At 43.0% G+C, this 24,785-nt stretch overlaps 1 protein-coding gene across 1 annotated transcript in view; it reads left to right on the forward strand.

Annotated features, from left to right (window-relative positions):
- LOC112582310 (histone-lysine N-methyltransferase PRDM9-like) overlaps positions 1–23,738 on the forward strand; it is a 60,034-nt gene extending 36,296 nt beyond the window's left edge. Inside the window, 2 exon segments of the mRNA XM_044937392.2 lie at positions 23,303–23,637; positions 23,639–23,738. Coding sequence (XP_044793327.2) covers positions 23,303–23,637; positions 23,639–23,738 — 435 coding nt within the window.
- The last annotated feature ends 1,047 nt before the right edge of the window (positions 23,739–24,785 follow it).

Here is a 24,785-nt window from a genome sequence, read left to right on the forward strand (position 1 = left end):
AATAAAGGAACAAAATAGAAACACAGAAGTCCAAATAAATGAAGAGAAAATAGGCAAACTGTCTGAAAAAGGATTCAGTAGAATGATAGTAAAGACGATGAAAAACCTTGAAAACAGAATGGAGAAAATGGAAGAATCAATTAACAAAGACCTAGGAGAATTAAAGAATAAATATACAGACAAACAGCACAATTACTGAAATAAAAATACTCTAGAAGGAAACAATAGCAGAATCTCTGAAGCAGAAGGACAGATCAGTGAGTTGGAAGGCAAAATATTGGAAACAACTGCTGAAGAGCAAACTAAGGTAAAAAGAATGAAAAGAACTGAGGATCGTCTCAGAGACCACTGGCACAATATTAAATGCACCAATATTTGAATTATAGGGGTTCCAGAAGAAGAGAGAAAAAGAAAGGGTGTGAGAAAATTTTTGAAGACATAGTTGAAAATTCCCCCAACATGGAAAAGGAATTAGTCAATCAAGTCCAAGAGGTACAAACAGCCCCATACAGGATAAACCCAAGGAGAAACATGCCAAGACACATACTAATCAAACTAACAAAGATTAAACATGAAGAAAGAATATTAAAAGTAGCAAGGGAAAGGAAACAAGTAATATACAATGGAAAACCCATGTGTTTAACAGCTCATCTTTCAACAGAAACTCTGCAGGCCAGAAGGGAATGGCAGGATATATTTAAAGCACTGAAAGGGGAAAATCTACAACCAAGATTACTGTACCCAGCAAGGATCTCCTTGAAAATTGATGGAGACATCAAAAGCTGTTCAGACAAGCAAAAGGTAAGAGAATTCACTACCACAAATCCAGGTTTACAACATGTAAAAGGGACTTATATAGTCAAGAAATACAACAGAAGGAAAAACATCTACAAATTCAACCCCAAACAATTAAGAAAATGGCAATAGGAACATATATAACAATCATTACTTTAAATGTAAATTAATTAAATGCTCAACCAAAAGACACAGGCTGGCTGAATAGATACAAAAACAAGACCCAGGCGGGTGGTCCCAAGATGGCAGAGGTATAGGATGGGGAGACCACTTTCTCCCCCACAAATTCATCAAAAGATCATGTGAATGCTGAGCAACTTCCACAAAACAATTTCTGAATACTGGCAGAGGACACAAGGCACCCAGAAAGGCAGCTCATTCTCTTGGAAAGGAGAACAAAGGATTGAGTGAATACCAAAGGAGACCTCGAAGGCTGTGTACAGGCCCCTCCCCACCCCACCCCAAGGCAGAGAGGCAAGTGTGCGACAGCTAGAGATGGAAGGCAAGGGGCAACGTCTGCCCCAGAGACCTGCATCCTCCACCAAACTGTGTGCAGGCTCCCAGCTGCTAACCATGTCTTCCCAGGATCCTGGACTGTTGACGTCTGCCAGGAGGGTCGCAGCCTGAGATCATCTCCCCAGGGGGGACACACAGTACACCTGAGACGGTTCTCTCATGGCACACCCGGGAAACTGAGCAGCCTGGACTGGGGAGGTGATTAAGGTGCACAGACCACCTGGGACAGTGTGCTCACCAAGCACCTGTTCGCCTGAGCTGCTCAGACCTGGGAAGGGCACAAAACGCATGCCCAACTGAGTCTGTGCCTTTGCTGAGTACCTGGGGACCTGAACCTGAGTAGCTTAGACCTGGGAAGTGCCTAAAACGCAGGGCCAGATTTGAATAGTGACCCTGCAGGGAAACCTGGAACCTGAGCAGCACAGACCTGGAAAGCACATGCCACCATGAGCTGGGGCAAACCAAGTGTGGTCCATACACTGTGAGCACTCCCCCAACACATGACAGCGATAGTTGTTTGCAGTGTTCCTCCCTCCCCACAGCACAACTGAACAAGTGAGCCTAAATAAGTGACCACCTTTGCCCCCTTGTGTCAGGGAGGAAATTAGACACTGAAGAGACTTGCAAATAGAGGAAGCCAAAATAAACAAAGAAGAGGGAACGGCTCTGAGAGTGACAGGTGCAACCAATTAAAACCCTGTAGTTAACATTGACCAGAGAAGGCAATGGCACCCCACTGCAGTACTCCTGCCTGGAAAATCCCATGGACGGAGGAGCCTGGAAGGCTGCAGTCCATGGAGTCGCTGAGGGTCGGACATGACTGAGTGACTTCACTTTCATGTTTCACTTTCATGCATTGCAGAAGGAAATGGCAACCCACTCCAATGTTCTTGCCTGGAGAATCCCAGGGATGGGGGAGCCTGGTGGGCTGCCGTCTATGGAGTCACACAGAGTGGGACGACTGAAGTGACTTAGCAGCAGCAGCAGCAGTTGACATTGACTAAGCATTGGAAGGGGCCTACAGACCTTGAGAAAAAGTAGAAGCTGGAACAAGGAACTATCTGAAATTGAAGTCACCCCATGCTGTACACAACAGCTCCAGAGAAATTCATAGATATATTTTTTCTATTGTCAAATTTTTAATTTTCGTTATTTTTAAGTTCTTTAGGAAAAGGAGTACATCAAGGTTGTATATTATCACCCTGCTTATTTAACTTATATGCAGAGTACATCATGAGAAACGCTGGGCTGGAAGAAGCACAAGCTGGAATCAAGATTGCCAGGAGAAATATCAATAACCTCAGATATGCAGATGACACCACCCTTATGGCAGAAAGTGAAGAGGAACTAAAAGCCTCTTGATGAAAGTGAAAGAGGAGAGTGAAAAAGTTGGCTTAAAGCTCAACATTCAGAAAACGAAGATCATGGCATCTGGTCCCATCACTTCATGGGAAATAGATGGGGAAACAGTGTCAGACTTTATTTTTTTGGGCCCCAAAATCACTGCAGATGGTGATTGCAGCCATGAAATTAAAAGACGCTTACTCCTTGGAAGGAAAGTTGTGACCAACCTAGATAGCATATTCAAAAGCAGAGACATTACTTTGTCAACAAATGTCCATCTAGTTAAGGCTATGGTTTTTCCAGTGGTCATGTATGGATGTGAGAGTTGGACTGTGAAGAAAGTTGAGTGCCAAAGAATTGATGCTTTTGAACTGTGGTGCTGGAGAAGACTCTTGCAAGTCCCTTGGACTGCAAGGAGATCCAACCAGTCCATCCTAAAGGAGACCAGTCCTGGATGTTCATTGGAAGGACTGATGCTGAGGCTGGAACACCAATACTTTGGCCACCTCATGCGAAGAGTTGACTTATTGTAAAAGACCCTGATGCTGAGAGAGATTGGGGGCAAGAAGAGAAGGGGACGACAGAGGATGAGATGGTTGGATGGCATCACTGACTTGATGGACATGAGTCTGAGTGAACTCCGGGAGTTGGTGATGGACAAGAAGGCCTGGCGTGCTGTGATTCATGGGGTCACAAAGAGTCAGACACGACTGAGCGACTGAACTGAACTGAATTGATTACTCCTTTAATTTTCATTGTTATAACCTACAATTACCTTGCAAAAAAAGGCCCTAATTTTATGGAAAATTTCATATATTTTAAAATAATTTTTGTGATTGATTTTGCTTTGTATTTTTAATATTGTGTTTTGGAGAGTATAACCTATACTCTAGATTTTATTTAAATTAGTTTATTCATTTTAATTGGAGGCAAATTACGATATTGTAGTGTTTTTTGCCATACATTGACTTGAAGCAGCCATGGTTGTACATGTGTCCCTCATCCTGAAGGCCTCTCCCACTTCCCTCCCTATCCTATCCCTCAGGGTTGTCATGGCATACCGGCCCTTAGTGCCCTGTCTCTCAAACCTGGACTGGTATAGCCACTATGGAGAACAGTGTGGAGACCCAGCAATTCCACTGCTGGGCATACACATCACATTTCACATGTGGTAATATACATGGTTCAATGCTGTTCTCTCAAATCATCCCAGCCTTGGCTTCTGTCAGAGAGTCCAAAACTTTGTTGCTTATCTCTCTGACTCTTTTGCTGTCTCGCATATAGGGTCATCGTTACCATCTTTCTAAATTCCATATGTATGCATTAATATACTCTATTGGTGTTTTCTTTCTGACTTACTTCACTCTGTATAATAGGCTCCAGTTTCATCCACCTCATTATAACTGATTCAAGTGCACTATTTTTAGTAACTGAGTAATATTCCATTGTGTATTTGTACCACAGCTTTCTTGTCCATTCATCTGCTGTTGGACATATAGGTTGCTTCCATGTCCTAGCTGTTGTAGACAGTGCTGCAATGAACATTGGGGTACACGTGTCTCATTCAATTCTGGTTTCCTCAGTGCATATGCCCAGCAGTGGAATTTCTGGGTCGTATGGCAATTCTATTTCCAGGTTTTTTTAGGAATCTCCACACTGTTCTCCATAATGGCTATACCAGTTTGCATTCCCACCTGCAGTGTAAGAGGATCCCTTTTTCTCAGCACCCTCTCCAGCATTTATTTTTTGTAAACATTTTGATAGCAGCCATTCTGACCAGCATGAGATGGTACCTCATTGTGGTTTTGATTCGCATTTCTCTGATAATGAGTGATGTTGAGCATCTTTTCATGTGTTTGTTACCCATCTGTATGTCTTTTTTGGAGAAATGTCTGTTTAGTTCTTTGGCCCATTTTTTGATTGGGTCGTTTATTTTTCTGGAATTGAGCTGCTTGTATATCTTTGAGATTAATTCTTTGTCAGTTGCTTCATTTGCTATTATTTTCTGCCATTCTGAAGGGTGTCTTTTCCTCTTGCTTATAGTTTCCTTGTGCAGAAGCTTTTAAGTTTAATGAGTTCCCATTTGTTTATTTTTGCTTTTATTTCCAATATTCTGGGAGGTGGGTCATAGAGGATCCTGCTGTAATTTATGTCAGGGGGTATTTTGTCTATATTTTCTTCTAGGAGTTTTATCGTTTCTGGTCTTACATTTAGGTCTTTAATCCACTTTGAGTTTATTTTTGTGTATGGTGTTACAAACCATTCTAGTTTCTTTCTTTTACAAGGGGTTGACCAGTTTTCCCCGCACCACTTGTTAGAGATTGTATTTTCTCCATTGTATATTCTTGTCTCCTTTGTCAAATTAAGGTGTCCATAAGAGAGTGGATTTATTGCTGGGCTTTCTACTTTGTTCCAATGAACAATATTTCTGTCTTTGCGCCAGTACCATACTGTCTTGATGACTGTAGTTTTGTGGTATAGTCTGAAGTCAGGCAGGTTGATTCATCCAGTTCCATTCTACTTTCTCAAGATTGCTTTGGCTGTTCGAGGGTTTTTGTATTTCCATACAAATTGTGAAATTATTTGTTCTAGTTCTGTGAAAAATACTGTTGGTAGCTTGATAATTCCTTTAAATGCAAATGGATTAAATGCTTCAACCAAAAGACACAGTTTGGCTGAATGGAGACAAAAACCAATACAATATTGTAATTAGCCTCCAATTAAAATAAATAAATTTATATTAAAAAATAAAATACAATAAAATTCAGAGGAAAAAAAAAAACAAGACCCATATATATGCTGTCTACAAGAAACCCACTTCGCAGATAAAGACACATATAGACTGAAAGCGAGAGGATGGAAAAATATATTCTATGCAAATGGAAATCAAAAGAAAGCTGAAGCAGCAATCCTCATATCAGAAAAACAGACCTTAAATAAGAATACTACAAGAGATAAGAAAGACACTACATAATAATCAAGCGATCAATCCAAGAGGAAGACATAGCAATTGTAAATATCTGTGCAGTGAACACTTTATTGCCAAATTCACACATAAATTGAAGAAAGTAGGGAAAACCACTAGACCATTCAAGAATGAACTAAATTAAATCCCTTATGATTATACAGTGAAAAGTGACAAATAGATTCAAGGGAATAGATCTGACAGACAGAGTGCCTGAGGAACTATTGAGGTGCCTCACATTGTACAGGAGGCAGTGATCAAGACCATTCCCAAGAAAAAGAAATGCAAAATGGTTGTCTGAGAAGGCCTTACAAATAGATGAGAAAAAAAAGAGAAGCAAAAGACAAAGGAGAAATGGAAATATATATCCATTTGAATGAAGAATCCCAAAGAATTGCAAGGAGAGATAGGAAAGCCTTCCTCAGCAATCAATGCAAAGTGACAGAGGAAAATATTAGATTGTGAAAGACTAGAGATCTCTTCAAGAAAATCAGAGATACCAAGAGAATATTTCATATAAAAATGGGCACAATAAATGACAGAAAGATATGGACCTAAGAGAAGCAGAAGATATTAAGAAGTGGTGGCAACAATACACAGAAGTACTACACAAAAGAAGACTTCATGACCCAGATAATCACGATGGTGTGATCACTCACCTAGAGCCAGTCATCCTGGAATGCAAAGTGAAGTGGACCTTAGGAAGCATCACTACAAACAAAGCTAGCGGAGGTAATGGAATTCCAGTTGAGCTCTTTCAAACCCTAAGAGAATGTGCTGTTAAAGTTCTGCCCAAAATTACTGGAGATGGTGACTGCAGCCATGAAATTAAAAGATACTTGCTCCTTGGAAGAAAAGTTATGACAAACCTAGACTGCATGTTAAAGAGCAGAGACATTGCTTTGTCAACAAAGGACTGCCTAATCAAAACAATGCTTTATCCAGTACTCATGTATGGATGTGAGAGTAGGACTATAAAGAAAGCTGAGTGCCTAAGAATTGATGCTTTTGAACTGTGGTGTTGGAGAAGACTCTTGAGACTCCCTTGGACAGCAAGGATATCAAACCAGTCAATCCCAAGAAAATCAGTCATGAATATTCATTAAAAGGACTGATGCTGAAGCAGAAGCTCCAATACTTTGTCCACCTGATGCAAAGAACTATCTCATTTGAAAAGACCCTGATGCTGGGAAAGATTGAAGGCAAGAAGAGAAGGGGTCAACAGAAGATGAGATGGTTGGATGGCCTCACCGACTCAATGCACATGAGTTTAGCAATCTCTGGGAGTTGGTGATGGACAGGGAAGCCTGGCATGCTACAGTCCATGGGGTTACAAAGAGTCGGACACGACTGAGCGACTGAACTGAATATTCCATTGTGTACATGTACCACAACTTCTTTATCCATTCATCTGTCAATGGACATCTATGTTGCTACCATGTTCTACCTGTTCTAACTGTTGAAGCAGTTATAAATAATGCTGCAATGAACAATGAGATACATGTCTCTTTTACAATTTTGGTTTCCTCAGGGTATATGCCGAGGAGTGGGATTGCTGGGTCATATGGTGGTTTTATTCCTAGTTTTTGAAGGAATCTCCACACCGTGTTCCATAGTGGTTGTATCAATTTACATTGCCACCAACAGCACAGAAGTGTTCCCCTTACTAAACAACCTCTCCATCATTTATTGTTTGTAGACTTTTTGATGATGAGTGTGCTGACTCATGTGGGATGATACCTCATTGTAGTTTTGATATCCACTTCTCTAATAATGAGTGATATTGAGCATCTTTTCATGTGTTTGTTAGCCATCTGCATGTCTTCTTTGGAGAAATGTCTGTTTATGTCTATTTCCCAATTTTTGATTTTCCCACTTTTTGATTGGGTTGTTTCTTTTTCTGGTATTGAGTTGTATGAACTGCTTGTATATTTTGGAAATTAATCCTTTGTCAGTTATTTCATTTGCTATTATTTTCTCCCATTCTGAGGGTTGTCTTTTGACCTTGCTTATAGTTTTCCTTGCTGTGAGATGCATTTTAAATTTAATCAGGTCCCACTTGTTTACTTCTGTTTTTATTTCCATTACTCTAGGAGGTGGGTCACAGAGGACCTTGCTTTGATTTATGTCATCGAGTGTTCTTCCTAGGTTTTCCTCTAAGAGTTTTATAGCTTCTGATCTTACATTTAGGTGTTTAATCCATTTTGAGTTGATCTTTGTGTATGGTGTTAGGAAGTGTTCTAATTTCATTCTTTTACATGATACTGTCCAGTTTTTCCAGCACCACTTATTGAAGAAGCTGTCTTTGCCCTATTGCATATTCTTGCCTCCTTTGTCAAAAATAAAGTGTTTTTATGGCATTCAGTTATATTAGAACAAATATCCAAAAAAGAGAAACCAAAGACAAACCCCAGACAAATGGCAGTTTCACTGTGAGGCAATTAATAATTAAAACAATGGAATATACACATATATTCCCATATATGGGAATATACATATATACACCCATAAGCAAAATCAAAACAGTCCAACAAAAATAAAGTACAATAGATTGGCCTAGTGAACAAAAGAAACCAAAAATGATATTTACCAGTTAAGGACACTACTAACTAAAGCACACATTGGAAAACAAAACTAAAGCAAAGTGCCAAGTGGGGATTAAGGCAATGAAAATAAAACTAACAAAATGTTGAGAGGAAAGGAAAGAAAGAAAAGAAAGAATAGTTATGCAGATTTAAACAGAGGTAAATGAATAAGATTTATACACATTAAAGATCAACAGCAAGGGGAAAAGAACAGTGGAAAGGCAAACAATGGAATAAATGTAGAAAAATATAATAGGTTTAAAAAATTAAAACTCTAAAAAAGAAAAGAATAAAAAACAGAAAAAGAAAGAAAAAAAGGTTGGGGGGAAGAAAAGCTCCACAGAACTGCAAAAGCCCAACGTAGAGGCAGAGCTTTATAACAACAATAAAAATTGTGACTGAATATACTTTTTTTCTTTATATATAAATTTATTTATTTTAATTGGAGGCTAATTACTTTACAGTATTGTATTGGTTTTGCCATACATCAACATGAATCCGCCACGGGTGTACACGTGTTCCCCATCCTGAACCCCCCTCCCACCTCCCTCCCCATACCATCCTTCTGGGTCATCCCAGTGCACCAGCCCCAAGCATCCTGTATCCTGCATTGAACCTGGACTGGCGATTCATTTCATATATGATATTATACATGTTTCAATGCCATTCTCCCAAATCATCCCACCCTCTCCCTCTCCCACAGAGTCCAAAAGACTGTCCTATACATCTGTGTCTCTTTTGCTGTCTCAGGGTTGTCATGGCACACTGGTCCTGAGCACCCTGTCTCATGCATCAAACCTGGACTGGTATAGCCACTATGCAGAACAGTGTAGAGACCCAGCAATTCCACTGCTGGGCATACACATCACATTTCACATGTAATATACATGGTTCAATGCTGTTCTCTCAAATCATCCCAGCCTCAGCTTCTGTCAGAGAGTCCAAAAGGTCTGTTGCTTATCTCTCTGTCTCTTTTGCTGTCTCACATATAGGGTCATCATTACCATCTTTCTAAATTCCATATACATGCATTAGTATACTGTATTGGTGTTTTTCTTTCTGGCTTACTTCACTCTGTATAATAAGCTACTATATTATGTCATCATCTTAGCATTCTTGTGAAGTGAAGTTGCTCAGTCGTGTCCGACTCTTTGCGACTCTGTGGACTGCAGCCTCCCAGGCTGCTCTACACATATACATATACACCCATAAGCAAAATCAAAACAGTCCAACAAATATAAAGTACAATGGGTTGACCTGGTGAACTAAGGAAACCAAAAATTAAATCTACCAGAAGAAAACTAACTGAAGGAAAAACTGGAAAACAAAACTAGACTAAGGTGTCAATTGGGGGAAAAAGCAATGAAAATAAAACTAACAAATATGTTGAGAGGAAAAGAAAGAATGAAAAAAATAGATATGCAAAGTTGAATAAAGGTAGGTAAAGAAGATTTATATACATTAAAGATTAACTGCAAGGGAGGAGTGGGGGGAAGAAGGCTCCTCTGGCCTTGGGGATTCTCCAGGGAAGAATACCGAAGTGGGTTGCCATGTCTTCCTCCAGGGGATCGTCCCAACCCAGGGAACCATCTGAGTTACTACCCATCCTCCCGTTAGAGGTGTCAGGATGGGGCTTTGTGATGTCAAGGCTCACCCAGGCCCACCACTGGTTGGGGAAGTGACTTGTTGACCTTATAAAGCATAAAGGTGTGGCCCCCCGGGGAGGGGTATATGTAGGGATGCTCAGGGGCTCTGGAGCAGACCACTGCAAGTCTTCAAAATGACTAAGGTGACTGGGAAGCCACAAGGCTCTAGAGCAATTATGGAACAGCCAACTGCATATGCCCAGGAGGAAAAGAGAAGAGCTCCTATCAACTGAGGTCCAAAGGAAGTGTCAAGGTGAGCTGAACCCACCTAAGCTCCTCATGTCTTTCTGTTTGACTTACTTAGTATGACCATCTCTAGGCCCCTCCATGTGAAAAAATAGCATTATTTCATTCTTTCTTATGGCGAATTTCATAATATATCTGTCTTTATCCATTTACCTATCTATGGGCATTTAATGTTGTTTCCATATCTTTGCTCCTGTACATTGTGCTACTATAAACTCTGTTGTGCATGTCTCTTTTCTGATGGGAGTTTTCATCTTTACTTGATATATGCCAAGTAGTGGGATTGTTGTATCATATGGTAACTGCATTTTTAGTTTTGTTTTTTTTTAAACTGCATACCGGGGAGGGAGATGTGCAGAAGGTTCAAAAGGAAGGGGATATATGTATACATATGGCTGATTCATGTTGAGGTTTGACAGAAAACAACAAAACTCTGTAAAGCAATTATCCTTCAATTAAAAAATAAAAATAATAATTTAAAAAGAACTGCTTACTGTTTTCAATAGTGGCTGCATCAATTTCTTGACTTTCATGCATAGGATGTTGTTAATCTTGCTGCTAAGTGGACATGGAACAACAGACTTGTTCCCAATAGGAAAAGGAGTACATCAAGGCTGTATATTGTCACCCTTCTTATTTAACTTATATGCAGAGTACATCACGAGAAACGCTGGGCTGGAAGAAGCACAAGCTGGAATCAAGATTGCTGGGAGAAATATCAATAAGCTCAGATATGCAGATAACACCACCCTTAGAGCAGAAAGTGAAGAAGAACTAAAGAGCCTCTTGATGAAAGTGAAAGAGGAGAGTGAAAAAGTTGGCTTAAAGCTCAACATTCAGAAAACTCAGATCATGGCATCTGGTCCCATCACTTCATGGGAAATAGATGGGGAAACAGTGGAAACAGTGGCTGACTTTATTTTTCTGCGCTCCAAAATCACTGCAGATGGTGATTGCAGCCATGAAATTAAAAGATGCTTACTCCTTGGAAGGAAAGTTATGACCAACCTACACAGCATATTAAAAAACAGAGGCATTACTTTGCCAACAAAGGTCCATCTAGTCAAGGCTATGGTTTTACCAGTGGTCATGTATGGATGTGAGAGTTGGACTATAAAGAAAGCTGAGCACTGAAGAACTGATGCTTTTGAACTGTGATGTTGGAGAAGACTCTGGAAAGTCCCTTGAACTGCAAGGAGATCCAACCAGTGCATCCTAAAGGAGATCAGTCCTGGGTGTTCATTGGAAGGACTGATGTTGAAGCTGAAACTCCAAATACTTTGGCCACCTGATGCGAAGAGCTGAATCATTTGAAAAGATCCTGATGCTGGGAAAGATTGAGGGCAGGAGGAGAAGGGGACGACAGAGGATGAGATGGTTGGATGGCATCACTGACTCAATGGACATGGGTTTGGGTGGACTCTGGGAGTTGGTTATGGACAGGGAGACCTGGCGTGCTGCTGTTCATGGGGTTGCAAAGAGTCAGACACAACTGAGCGACTGAACTGAACTGAACTGAATCTTGCTGCAGTACATGGTTGGCTTACATGTGTTTTTCAAAATCTGTCTTTTTTTTCTTAAATACTCTTAGGAGTGGAGCTGCCAGATCATATGGTCAGTCTCTTGTTATCCTTACAAGGAACTTTGTACTGACATTTATAATGGCTCCTACCAAATATATCCCACTAGTACCATAGAGTCCCCTTTAAAAATCCTATTCTACCATGTCTTCCCTGTATAATATTTAATACTTTTTCACTACTCAGAGGTGATACCTCATTAATATAGTTTGTGTATCTCTAGTAATACACTGGGCTTCCCAGGTGGCACACTTGTAAAGAATCTGCCTGCAAAGGCAGGAGCCAAAGGAGATGGGATTTGAGATGATCCCCTAGAGGAGGAAATTGCAACTCATTCCATAATTCTTGCCTGGAAAATTCTGTGGACAGAGGTACTTGGTGGGCTATGGTCTCTGGGATCACAAAGAGGTGAACCCAAAAGAGTTGGAGTAATTCACTATAATGAGTGTATTTCATGTGCTTTTAAAGAAATACTGAGAATTGTATTTACCTGTTGATATTTTCTTCCAGATACGGTGTGCCCTTTGACATTTTTCATTCACAGAAGACCCCTAGGAATTTTTGAAAGATATCTTTTAAAGCCCAGCAGCCTTGGGAATATTAAGTGATTTTTTTAAGCACTTTGAGCTGTATTTAACTGTTGATGTTTTCTTCCTGAGAGTGTCCTGGATTTTCCTTTTCACTTTTTTATTTTGATGAGTGACCCCTGTCATGTTCAAGGGTAGGTGTCATGTCGAGTCCAGCGATAGGACCTTGTGAATATCAGATATCCATCAGCGATAGTTTTAAGGTTGCTGTTACAGAGAAAAACCTTCATGATGCAAGGATTTATTATTTGCTCCTTTTTTAGGATGGCCTGTGCCCCCTGAGAGTTTTTGTCAGGCTAGAAGTACATTAGAGTAGAACAAGCCAGAGGATGCCACCAAACCTGGTGTCTCCTCATTCTTGGATTTTTTAAGTAAATGTTCCTATTCTCTTTAAGTTGAAGACAAGGATGAGTTGGTTTTACATGTACAGATTCTTGTTCCAAGACACTGAGACTACTCTATGTATTCAGGTGTGCCTGCTTTTCCCTACATATTGTTTCATCTAGCACTCTTGCTGCAGTAGGTTTACATGGATCCTGTATTTTATATGTATCTGTGGGAAGAAATTAATACCAAGTTCCAGATGCATCCCTTCCATCCACCAAGGTCCTCGGCTACCCATAAGTTTCTTGCCAGTTTGGATGTCCACATCACATTTGTGTGGGTGCTCATTGTGGTGGATTTTTGCATCCCACCTCTCCATTGTATCCCATGATGTTTCGTGAATTGAAGCTCTTTCATTCAATGTGATGATCTCTGGATTTATCTCTATCTCTGAAGATGGCCTACTTTCGAATTTCAATCCCTGATTCAAAATTCATTCCAGACCTATATCACACTTCTTTATCCATTCTTCTGTCCAGGTACACTGTCTTAACTTTCATCTCTTTGAAGTTCTGAATGGTGCAGCAGGACCCGGTTTGGGGTGGGTGGTGTTCAAAATCTGTTCATTTCTGAAATATTCCAGGAGAGGATCTGATTTATCATACTGTCTCTAGCTCTTTATTTATTTATTTTTCTCTCTTGGGAGTGCACTTTTCTAGTCATGCTCATAGTGGCCCTTAGCAGGTCCATCCCAACAGTACCCTAAAGCGTCCACTGTAGTAATGGTATTCTATCACTGATGCCATGTCCAGCATTAGAGAGTGGCCTTTTTCCATCCCCAGACAGAGGTGATAATGTCTTCACAGCTTAGATGTCTGTATCTCTTAGAATTCACCCTATGTGCCCACTGTCATGTGCTTTTTTTTTTTAAAGAAACACGAAATTGTGTTTGCCTGTTCATATCCTCTTCCTGTTAGCTTCTCCCATGTTTTACTTTACTTATTTTCCCCACAGTGAGCCCTGGAAATTTGTTAAGGGTGGGTATCGATTGGAGCTCAGCACCCTTGTGAATAGTGTGGCCATCAGCATGCATTTTAAGGTTGCTGTTAGAGAAAATGTCCACCATAAGGCAGCATTTCTTCGTTCCCTCCTCTTGTTCCCATGGTAACAGCAGCCTCTGTGTTATTCCCAAGTCTGGTTGTAAATGAGAGTAAAATGAGATACAGGAAGTCACCAAAAACTTTTGTCTGTTTACTCTTTGATTTTTTTAAAGTGAAACTTTATTCTTTTTTATTTAAGACTAATAGTTATTGCATGGAAACAGTTTCTCCTTCCTTTCCACAGATACCTGGAGGTATTCAGTTGCAGTTATTGTCAGAGGTATCTTTTAGAATCTGTTGAGTACATGTCTCTTGATACAGGAGGTCCACGTGGATTATGAATTGCATAGGTATTTGGGGGTATAACTTTATCCAGTCTTTGCCTTTCAGCCTCTCACCCACCGATACCCTTTGCTACCTGTAATTTTCTTACCAGGAGTGTAAGTCCATTTCACTTTTGTTTGGTTGCTATGGTAACAGCAGCCTAGGAGGTTATTCCAGGCCTGGTTGTAAATGAGAGTAGAATGAAACAAAGGATATCACCAAAAGATTTTTTCTCTTTAGCCTTTGAGGCTTGTCTTTTTTTATTTCTTATTTAAGACTACTTACACCATGGTAGTTGTTGCAGGGAAACAACAGTTTCTCCTTCCTTTCCACAGAAACTTGGAGGTATTCAACTGTCCTTATTGTCAGAGCTATCTTTTAGAATCTGTTGAGTACATGTCTCTTGATACAGGAGGCACATGTGGATTATGAATTGCTTAGATATTTTTGGGTATAACTTTATTCTAGTCTTCACCTTTCAGCCTCTTACCCACCGATATCCTTTGCTAACTGTAATTTTCTTACCAGGAGTGTAAGTCCATTTTACTTTTGCTTGAGTACTCATCGCCATCAATGTTTTTTAATCCCCTCTGGAAGGTGTATGTTGTGATTTGTCTTTAATTCACCCTTCTTTACTTATTGTGATTTGCTCTAGATTTCTGCATATCCCTGAAAATGGCATTTTTTGCATTTTCATAATGTCAGAGTCATATTTCATGTGTCTCTATGTCTGATTGCTTTCTCTTTTTGTTTGCAGCCAACGATTCTCTTTCATTTCTTGGGCACTGTGAATGGTGCTGCAGTGCATGTTTGTGGGGTTGGGTTGTGGGCATGTGTTTTCCACGATCTGTTGATTTCTCAAATGCTCTGGGATTGGAACCACCACATGACATCATCTGTCCCATTTTGTGATTCCAAGGCACTTTGACAGTCTTGCCCATAGATGTTCTGATCGCTTATCTACCACCAGTGGCATATAAGGGACCCCTTTACTAATATTACTCTACTCTTTCTTGTCTATAGAGTTTTGGATAGTGGCCTGTTTGGTTTCTCACTGATATTGTGTTGCAGTTTAATTTTTCGTATCACTGACAATAAAGAAAATGAGGCACATTTCCAGAGGCTTCTTTCTAAGTATTGACTGGTATTTACCTTTTGAAGTTTCCTTCCTGATGGTGTGGTGTGTTCTTGTTTTTATTTCGGTGTGCGACCCCTGGCCATTTTGTAAGGGTAGGTGTCATTTAGAGCCTGGCTCCCTGGTGGCTCAGACGGTAAAGCGTCTGCCTACAATGCGGGAGACCCAGGTTCGGTCCCCGGGTTGGGAAGATCCCCCCTGGAAAAGGAAATGGCAACCCACTCCAGTACTCTTGCCTGGAGAATCCCATGGATGGAGGAGCCTGGTGGGCTACAGTCCATGGGGTCGCAAAGAGTCGGACACGACTGAGGGACTTCACTACCCACTCATGCCTTGTGAATCATCAGTGTCCATCAGCTTAACGTTTATGGTTGCTGCTCCCGAAAGTGGCCCCTAGGCGGCAGCATTTCTTGGCGTTCTCTTCTTGTTACTATGGTAACTGCATAGAGGTATGAGCAATTTGTGCTTGTAAATGACAGTAGTATGAGCTAGAGGAAGCCCCCTGAAAGCTTGTGTCTCCTTCTTTCTCGGTTTCATTGTAGTTCATGTTTCTTGTTTGATCAAGCTGATCTACAGAGTTGCCTTTGTTGTGGCTGTGTTAATTCTTGCTCCCTTACACCAATACACAGGGGCATTCAGCAGTGGTTATTTCCTCCAACCTGCTCTCAGAAATTGTGTAGCACATCACTCTTGCTAAGTCGGTCCCTGTGGATTATGTATGTGACAGGTATTTGTGGGAATCCATGAATTTCAGCCTTCTAATATAAGCCTTCCTCTCACCCCACCCCTTTGCTAAGCATCAGGGTGTTCCCAGCACTGATGGGAACCCATTTTACCTCAGTTGGTGTATTCACTGGTAGCAATACTATCTGTCCCATTTGAAAGTTAAATCATATGACCTCTCTCTAACCTGCCCTTCTTCACTGACTCTGATTATCACCACACTTATCTGTACCTCTGACAATGACATTATTTCCTTGTTCCAATGCCTGAGTCATATTCCATCGTGAACCCGTATTCCATTCCTTCATCCATTCACCTCTTTGTCCTGTGTACTTTCTTTACTTTCATCTTTGGGCATTGGACATGGGTTTGGGGGGACGCCGGGAGTTGGTGATGGACAGGGATGTCTGGTGTGCTGCGGTTCATAGGGTTGCAAAGAGTCGGACACAACTGAGAAACTGAACTGAACTGAACTTCCCATTGATATGCCCTCACTAGTATAAAAGGATCCCCCTCACTAATATTAATCTACCATTTCTGGTCTGGACCATTTTCCATGATGGTTTTTTCCAGTGCTCAGATTTGATGTCTCGTGGCAGTTTAGATTTTGTATCTCTGATAAGAAACCCTGTTGAGCACTATGCATGGGCTTTTTACACTATTCGTAGGGTTTTTGGTTTTTGAAAGCACTTTGAGTTGTATTTACCTGGTGATGTTTACTTCCTGAGTGTGTTTTGTTTTTGTTTGTTTCTATTATTATTTTTTTTTTCAGTGTGTGACCCCTGACATGTTGAAGGGTAGGGGTCATGTCGAGTCCAGCAGCCTTGTGAGTATCAGATGATCATCAGCCATAGTTTGAAGGCTGTTGTTACAGAGAAAAGCCTCCATGCTGCAAGGTGTTTTTTTTTTTTTAATTCCCTTCTTTTTTAGGATGGCTACTGTTGTCTTAGAACTTTTGTCATGCCCGGTTGTACATTAGAGTAGAAACCCCCAAACCTGGTGTCTCCTCACTCTCCTTAGCTCAGCCCTCCTTAGCTCAGATCCCCTAAGCTCAGCCCTCCTAGCTTTTAGTGGAGCCCTCCTTAGTATAGCTATCATTAGCTCAACTCTCCTTAGCTTAGCTTTCCTTAACACAGCTCTCCTATCGTTAGCTTAGCTCTCCTTATCATAGCTCTCCATAGTTTGACTCTTCTTAGCTCAGCCCTCCTTACAATAGCTATCATTAGCTCAGCTCTCCTTCAGTCAGTCAGTTCAGTCGCTCAGTCTCGTCCAGCTCTTTGTGATACCATGGACTGCAGCGTACTCGACCTCCCTGTCCATCATCAACTCCTGGAGTTTACTCAAACTCATGTTCATTGAGTCAGTGATGCCATCCAACCATCTCATCCTCTGTTGTCCCCTTCTCCCGCTTTCAATCTTTCCAAGCATCAGGGGCTTTTCAAATGAGTAGCTAAAGTACTGGAGTTTCAGCTTCAGCATCAGTCCTTCCAATGAATATTCAGAACTGATTTCCTTTAGGATGGACTAGTTGGATCTCCTTACAGTCCAAGGGACTCTCAAGAGTCTTCTCCTGCTGGGAGCCAGCATATTGCATATTGAGTGAGGATCTGTAATAGCTTAACTGGAATTCTATCACTGCCGGGAGCCAGCGTGAGGCACTCCGCCCATGACAAAGGTCATGAGGAAGGAGGCTCGGCATACACAAAGGCGGGATCGAGCCTCAGGAGTCCCCCTGGAAATTCTCGAGCATCTACCCCCAAAACCAGAGTCTGCCTACTTTCTGCTTTGTGCTTTCACCTACACCTCTGACTTTACGGGGGGGCTGTCTCCCACTACCTCTCTCTGAAAAAAAGAGTTAGCTTACAGCTCCAGTTAATAATTCTTGGATGTGACAGTGTTTCAACCTACAAACTCCTTTGGAAATCCTCTAGCCTGCCTGAATGGGTTTTTTCCGGCCACATGTGATTGTTCAGAGCCTCCCAACTGTGAGAGGCAGGAGATGTTCTAAACTGCCTAAACACAGATTCCTTTGAGTAGTTAAAAGATTGATTAGAAATTGTATTGGTGAAGGGTTTTTCACTTGTTGGGCCAATGTTTGCTGCTAAGTCTCCATACTCCTTACCTACTGTGTCTTTGGCAGTGTATTGATTGATATAATGGGTGTATAGAAATGTAAAATGCAGCTTTGTCCAATGCTTTTTGGAAGGCTGGTGCCTGACTTTGGAATAATCACCTTTAGAGAAAAATAAGTTTCTTAAAATGTTAACAGGCCTCCGGGCCAGAAGATGATGTCTATCACCTGAACTTTTGCATATGATAAGTTTACAGGAAAAAAGCCTGGCTTGCTGCATGACTCTACCCCTTCCCCCATTATCCTCTATGCATAACTTAAGGTATAAAAACTACTTTGGAAAATAAAGTGCGGGCCTTGTTCACTGAAACTTGGTCTCCCCATGTCATTCTTCCCTTTAACTTCTGGCTGAGTGTCCATCTGGAGCGTGGATGTCCTCTGTGACCATTTATTTGCCTGGGCTTCTAAGACCCACTCGAGAAGGTGTCTAAGGTGGGGCACCTTCCGCTATTCGAGAGGGCGCCTGCGGCCTCCGTGGTCAGAGCTAACCTGGTGTCACGGGTTATATTGATTTTCCGCGTAAACCAAGCCACTCAGCTTCTTTTCTCCACTGAATTTTCCTACTGAGCTATCCTTATTTCAGCCGCTTTTCTCCACTGAATTTCCTCACTGAGCTATCCTTATTCTATTACTCTTTGTATCCTTAATTAAAGTGTAATTAAGCAGTTATTCCCTGACCCTCGCCTAGCCGTCTCTCCTTCGAATACCCTGGATCAGCTGGGGCTGGTCCCCGGCATTCTCCCACACCACAGTTCAAAAGCAGCAATTCTTCAGCATTCAGCTTTCTTTGTAGTCCAACTCTCACATCCATACATGACTACTGTAAAAACTATAGCTTTGATTAGATGGATCTTTGTTTGCAAAATAATGTCTCTGCTTTTTAATGTGCTGTCTAGGTTGGTCATTTCTTCCAAGGAGTAAGCATCTTTTAATTTCATGGCCACAGTCACCATCTGCAGTGATTTTGGAGCCCCCCAAAATAAAGTCTGTCACTGTCTCCACTGTTTCCCCTGTTTCCCCATCTATTTCCCATGAAGTGATGGGACCAGATGCCATGATCTTAGTTCTCTGAATGTTGAGTCTGAAGCCAACTTTTTCACTCTCCTCTTTCACTTTCATCAAGAGGCTCTTTAGTTCTTCTTCGCTTTCTGCCATAAGGGTGGTGTTATCTGCATATCTGAGCTTATTGATATTTCTCCCCACAATCTTGATTCCAGCTTGTGCTTCATCCAGCCCAGCATTTATCATGATGTACTCTGCATATACGTTAAATAAGCAGGGTGACAATACACAGCCACAACATACTCCTTTCCCTATTTGGAACCAGTCTGTTCCGTGTCCAGTTCTAACTGTTGATTCCTGACCTGCATATAGTTTTCTCAAGAGGCAGTTCAGGTGGTCTGGTATTCCCATCTCTTGAAGAATTTCCCACAGATTGTTGTGATTCACACGAGGTCTTTGGCATAGTCAATAAAGCGGAATAAGATTTTTTTCTGGAACTCTCTTGCTTTTTGATGATCCAGCAGATGTTGGCAATTTGTTCTCTGGTTCCTCTGGCTTTTCTAAATCCAGCTTGAACATCTGGAAGTTCACGGTTCACATACTGTTGAAGCCTGGCTTGGAGAATTTTGAGCACTACTTTACTAGCATGTGAGATGAGTGCAATTGTGCGGTAGTTTGAGTATTCTTTGGCATTGCCTTTCTTTGGGTTTGGAATGAAAACTGATCTTTTCCAGTCCTGTGGCCACTGCTGAGTTTTCCAAATGTGCTGGCATATTGAGAGCAGCACTTTCACAGCATCATCTTTTAGGATTTGAAATAGCTCAGCTGAAAGATCCCCTATCCCCACCGTCTGAGGACCCCAGTTCCTTCAGCCCATGTGACCCAGATATCCTCAAACTGAGCGACTTGTCCCTTAGATGTAGAACCCACATTATCCAGATTTTTCTGAGTCCCCCGACAGAGATCCTCAAAACACTTCTTCGAGAAATATTCCCTCTCCTGCACTGGAACAGAACCCTGATTTCAGCCTGACCCCAGTCTAGCAGTTAGGGGCTTCCAGGTCTTCTCAGGACTCCCTCCATCACCCATAGACACATCCCTCCCAGTGCCTTTCCTCAGAGCAGCCGAAGTGTAGGGGAACCAAAGAAACCAAATCTAATTCACATTAGGTTGGTCTGTCATAGCTGGTCAGGATCTGTCCTTCCCACCAATACCCTCACCCTGACTTTCCCCTCACCTTCCTGCCCTGGACACTCCACCCAAGGAAGACAGACCAGGTTCTGGACAGTAGTTTGGGCTTTCTCAGCATCTTCTTCTTCCACAGGACACCTTGGCCTTGAGGTGGTCCCATGTCCATGAGCCCAAACAGGTCTCCAGAGGAGAGCACTGAGGGGAGATGCTGGGAGAACAGTGGAAGCCCATGGTGAGAGGTGGAGACAGCAAAGTCTGCCTCTAAGCCAGCTCTATAGGAAGGACATGGCACTGGTCCCTGAAGGACCACAGACTGCTTGCCTGGGCAGCTGAGTGAACTTCTCTGTGAACATACACAGGGTGGGAATGCCTGGTCCTGTCTGAGATGGTGGGGGTGGAGTGGGACAAAACAGGACACTAGCATTGTCAAGTGTTCTGTGTCCAGGGAGTTAGGAAAATGCTCAGTGTTTGTTTAGTTAAGCAGGACACAGGCGGGAAGAAAAGTCTTTATCCCTGTCTCACAGAGACCATCCAGTAGCTTCAGGCTACTGCCTGCACAAAAGGTAGATGAGAAGGCCCAGCTCTAGGTCTGATTTATATTAGTAAATCGTTGAAGAAATCTATTATTTTCCTTAGGCCAAAGATGCTTTCAAAGACATTTCCATATACTTCACCAAGGAAGAATGGGCAGAGATATGAGAATGGGAAAAAAATCTGATATAGGAATGTGAAAAGGAACTATGAAGGACTGATTACTACAGGTAACAGGAAGTGCTGGGTGCTTTTGAGCCTGGGAAACATGAAACAGGTCTTCATCCTTAGTGTTTACTTGGCCCTCTCTTAGGTGGCTTCTTCTGCTCACAGTTCCCTTTTGTGTGGAGACTAACCTGGAGTAAATTTTTGTTTTGTACTGAAGGGAGGTTGATCCTGCCATGCAGAGCTCACCTCTTGCCTTATTGTAGATTCTCCCAGACCATCCTACTAATTTCCTCGACTTTATGACACTTTCCATTGCTTCTGTGCTTTGTTCCTCCTTCTTAGAACAAATATGTTGCTTCTTTCCAGGTCTCAGAGCCCCTTGACCAGCTTTCGTGCATCACCGCAGGCAGGCAGATTACATTGATGAAGAAATAACACGAAGGTAGCAAGGTGAGGGGCCAGGAGGATTTAGACGTGTCTTCCTGAAATGAGCCTGGGCTTATGTCTCAACTACATCTCAGCCATTAGCAAAGAAAACAATTTTCAGCATTCTGAAGTGGTTGTGGCTGAATATTGACATAAGCCTGAATGAAGGTGAATGTAGAGGTTTTCCAGTCTAAGTCTCAATAGTTTTATGTTTAAAATTTATCCTTCATTTTAGATTGTTGTCATGTGAGTTCATACTCTGTGCCAGACAGGGCTCCATGCACTGAAACAGACAGAACCACTGCCTTGGGGCAGCATGGGCTTCATACCAGACAGGGGCTGGTGCTCTGAGGAAAACCAGTGCAGTAAAGTGCCTGGGATCAGCATGAACAGAGCGGGGTGTGGCGGAGGACGGTGGGGCAGGGTCTCTGCAGAGATAACACTTGTAGGAAAGGATTCCAGGCAGGGGAGCAGCCAGTGCTGCAGCCTCAGGGCTGGGAAGAGAGGCCATGCCAGTGGTCGCAGGAGGAAGCACAGAGGGAGAGGAAGGAGGCTGAAAGGAACATGGAAGCCTCAAGGCCCGTGTCCATGTGCAGGCCTCAGGGGTCTTCCTGGGTGACACAGAACCACCGTGCCACTTTCAGCTGCAAGTGGCATTTTCTTTGTGCTAAGACGATGCTTTGGTTCATTTTTGGAAAGAGACAGCAGTGGGGAGACCCCTCAGAGGTCAGTTCATTGCCAGACATGAGGGGAGAGTGGGCTGGCTGAAGATGCACGGGAGTGAGGGTGTGAAGAGTCTGGCTGGAGATGTATTTTTAAACAGGACTTCCTAATGCATGTTAAATGGACTAAGATGGAATGAAATAAATGAGATATGAATACTGGTTAGGCTTGAGAAAGGACATGTCTTTATTTTATGAATTGTGGAAAACTGAGAGAGGAGCAGTTGTGAACCAATTTTGGCCAGAGACCTGTAGTAAGGGGGACCTGGGCCTCTTGGTCTCATCCAATCTAAAACCCACTTCCTGCAGAGATCGACACAAAGGCTGCTCTTTGAACAAGGAGCCTCAAATTCAGCTTTACTCACACCTGCTCTAACCACCCCCTGTGCTGCCTCCCATATGCAGAGAGCTCTAGGCCAGGTGCCCCTAACTTAATAGACCCTTTCCCCTCACAGGGAGCTGCCCAGGAATATTCCACCTAAGTCATCAAGAGTCTTATCTCTCAGTAGGGTAAAATACCTGTGGCCACTGTGACACGACTTTTCAGATACTTACACGCAGGGAAAGGTCCCTGCAGATCCACCTCTATCAGGAGAGATGCTGCCTCTGATACTACTGCAAGGTCCCTAGTCTGGGTGATATGTAGAAAAGGCCCTTGACGCGCAAGTTTCCTGGATTTCTGTAGATGTAGAGAATAAGAATGGAATGGAAAAGTGGACTGTAAAGACATACTCGATAGGAGACACATAGTGCACCATCAACACTAAGATGATTAGTGGGGCAGGCCTTACCATGGCAAACCAGCTACCTGACTAAATGCTTCCTCTTTCATCAGAACCAAAGCCCAAGATCCACCCATGTCCCTCCTGCTCTCTGGCCTTCTCCAGTCAGAAACTGCTCAGCCAAGATGTCAAACGCCATCATCCCTCTCAGATCCTCCTGAGACCATCTATAAGAGACTACCTCCAACCAGAGGATCCCTGCCCAGGCAATCAAAATTAGCAGCAGTGATATTCAGATCCATAAAGCTGGAGTGACAGACCTGATGGTCGAGAGGCCAAGGAAAGGCCCCAATCTCTGCTGAAAAACATAAGGCTGAAGAGGATCTCAAGGGCCTCTTCCTACTCACTGAAAAGACAAATGGAAAGTTCTGGGGTGCATGAGAGAATGACAGAAGAGCTCAGCACAAGCCAGAAACTGAATCCAGAGGACACAAGCAAATTATTCATGGGGGCACGGGTCTCAGGAATTATGAGTCAAGCGCAGAGAGTGTGGGCAAGTCTCCAAGAATAGGTCAAGTCTCATCACACACCAGAGGGCACACACAGGGGAGAAGTCCTATGTTTGTGGAGAGTGTGGGCGAAGCTTCAGTTGGAAGTCACTTCTCATCACACACCAGAGGACACACACAGGGGAGAAGCCCTATGTTTGCAGGGAGTGTGAGTGAAGCTTCAGTTGGAAGTCACTTCTCATCACACACCAGAGGACACACACAGGGGAGAAGCCCTATGTTTGTGGGGAGTGTGGGCGAGGCTTCAGTTGGAAGTCAGATCTCATCACACACCAGAGGACACCCACAGGGGAGAAGCTCTATGTTTGGGGAGTGTAGGAAAAGCTTCAGTTGGAAGTCAGGTCTCATCACACACCAGAGGACACACACAGGGGAGAAGCCCTATGTTTGAAGGGAATGTGAGTGAGTCATGATCAATAAACCGCATCTTAGCCACAGGAGGATTACTGCAGCCAACCCATGCCTCAGCTCTAAGGGGGCCTCAGAGGAGGTCTATTCTCATCTGTGATATAGGGTGGGAGCACCAGCGTTTTGGTCTTTTGCATAAGCACAGGCAGAATCTACCAGAGGCTGGCTGAGAATGCAAGCCCCGCCTTTGCTGTTCTTTGTGGGTTTTAAAAAAAAAATCTTTTTTTTTTTAATTGAAGGAAAATTGCTTTACAGAATTTTGTTTTCTGCATGTCCTTCAGCCCCCACATCTTCCAGGTCTTCAGAGCTAGATGAGGAAGGTGTCATTTAGGCACTTGGGTGCCCTGATGAGGGGGTGTGAGGTCAGGGGGTGTGAGGTCAGGGATGCTAAAGGAGGGCGACCTCCCTTCTCACCACTGCCATTCCTGCTGAGCTGGGTGGCCCCAGAGCCCCTCCATACAGACAGGCAGTGCCAACACTCGTCCACCCTGCGAGAACAAAGCCTGGAACCGCGTGTGCAGGAAATCCCTGTCGGGCCCCCATCCCACTCCCCACACGGAGGGTCCTTGAAGCCCACACAGTGGCTTCTCTAATGCACGGGCCTTGTACCTGTGCCCACGTGCTTTGGTCAGCGCTGTCAAGACCTTGAAGTTCATCCTTACACTTCCCTTTCATGAGTGTAGTCTGATGGACCAAGGGGTACACTGTAAGCAGAGCAGGTGCACACAGCATGGGTCCCAGGGGTGACCAGGCTGCACATGGGGTAAAGGTGGACAACTTTCTGGCTGAGGCCTAGCACTGACCCCTCCGTGCTAGCCTGAAATGCATTCTGCACACATCCAGCCAGCTCAGCTGCAGAGCCCCATGGTGAAGGTTTGTGATCGCAGCCATGCCCACAGGCACCAACAGCACCAACCGTCTGGCTCTTGGCTCAACTGTGAGGTACAGATGAGACCAGTGGACACATTGTCAGCTGTGCTCTAGGGTGGCCCCCATGTCACCGGTAAGTGCCAGGGGCACGATACAGGCCACCGGTAATCAGCCT

This window comes from Bubalus bubalis, chromosome X (assembly GCF_019923935.1).
Source record: "Bubalus bubalis isolate 160015118507 breed Murrah chromosome X, NDDB_SH_1, whole genome shotgun sequence".
Taxonomy (NCBI): Eukaryota; Metazoa; Chordata; class Mammalia; order Artiodactyla; family Bovidae; genus Bubalus; species Bubalus bubalis.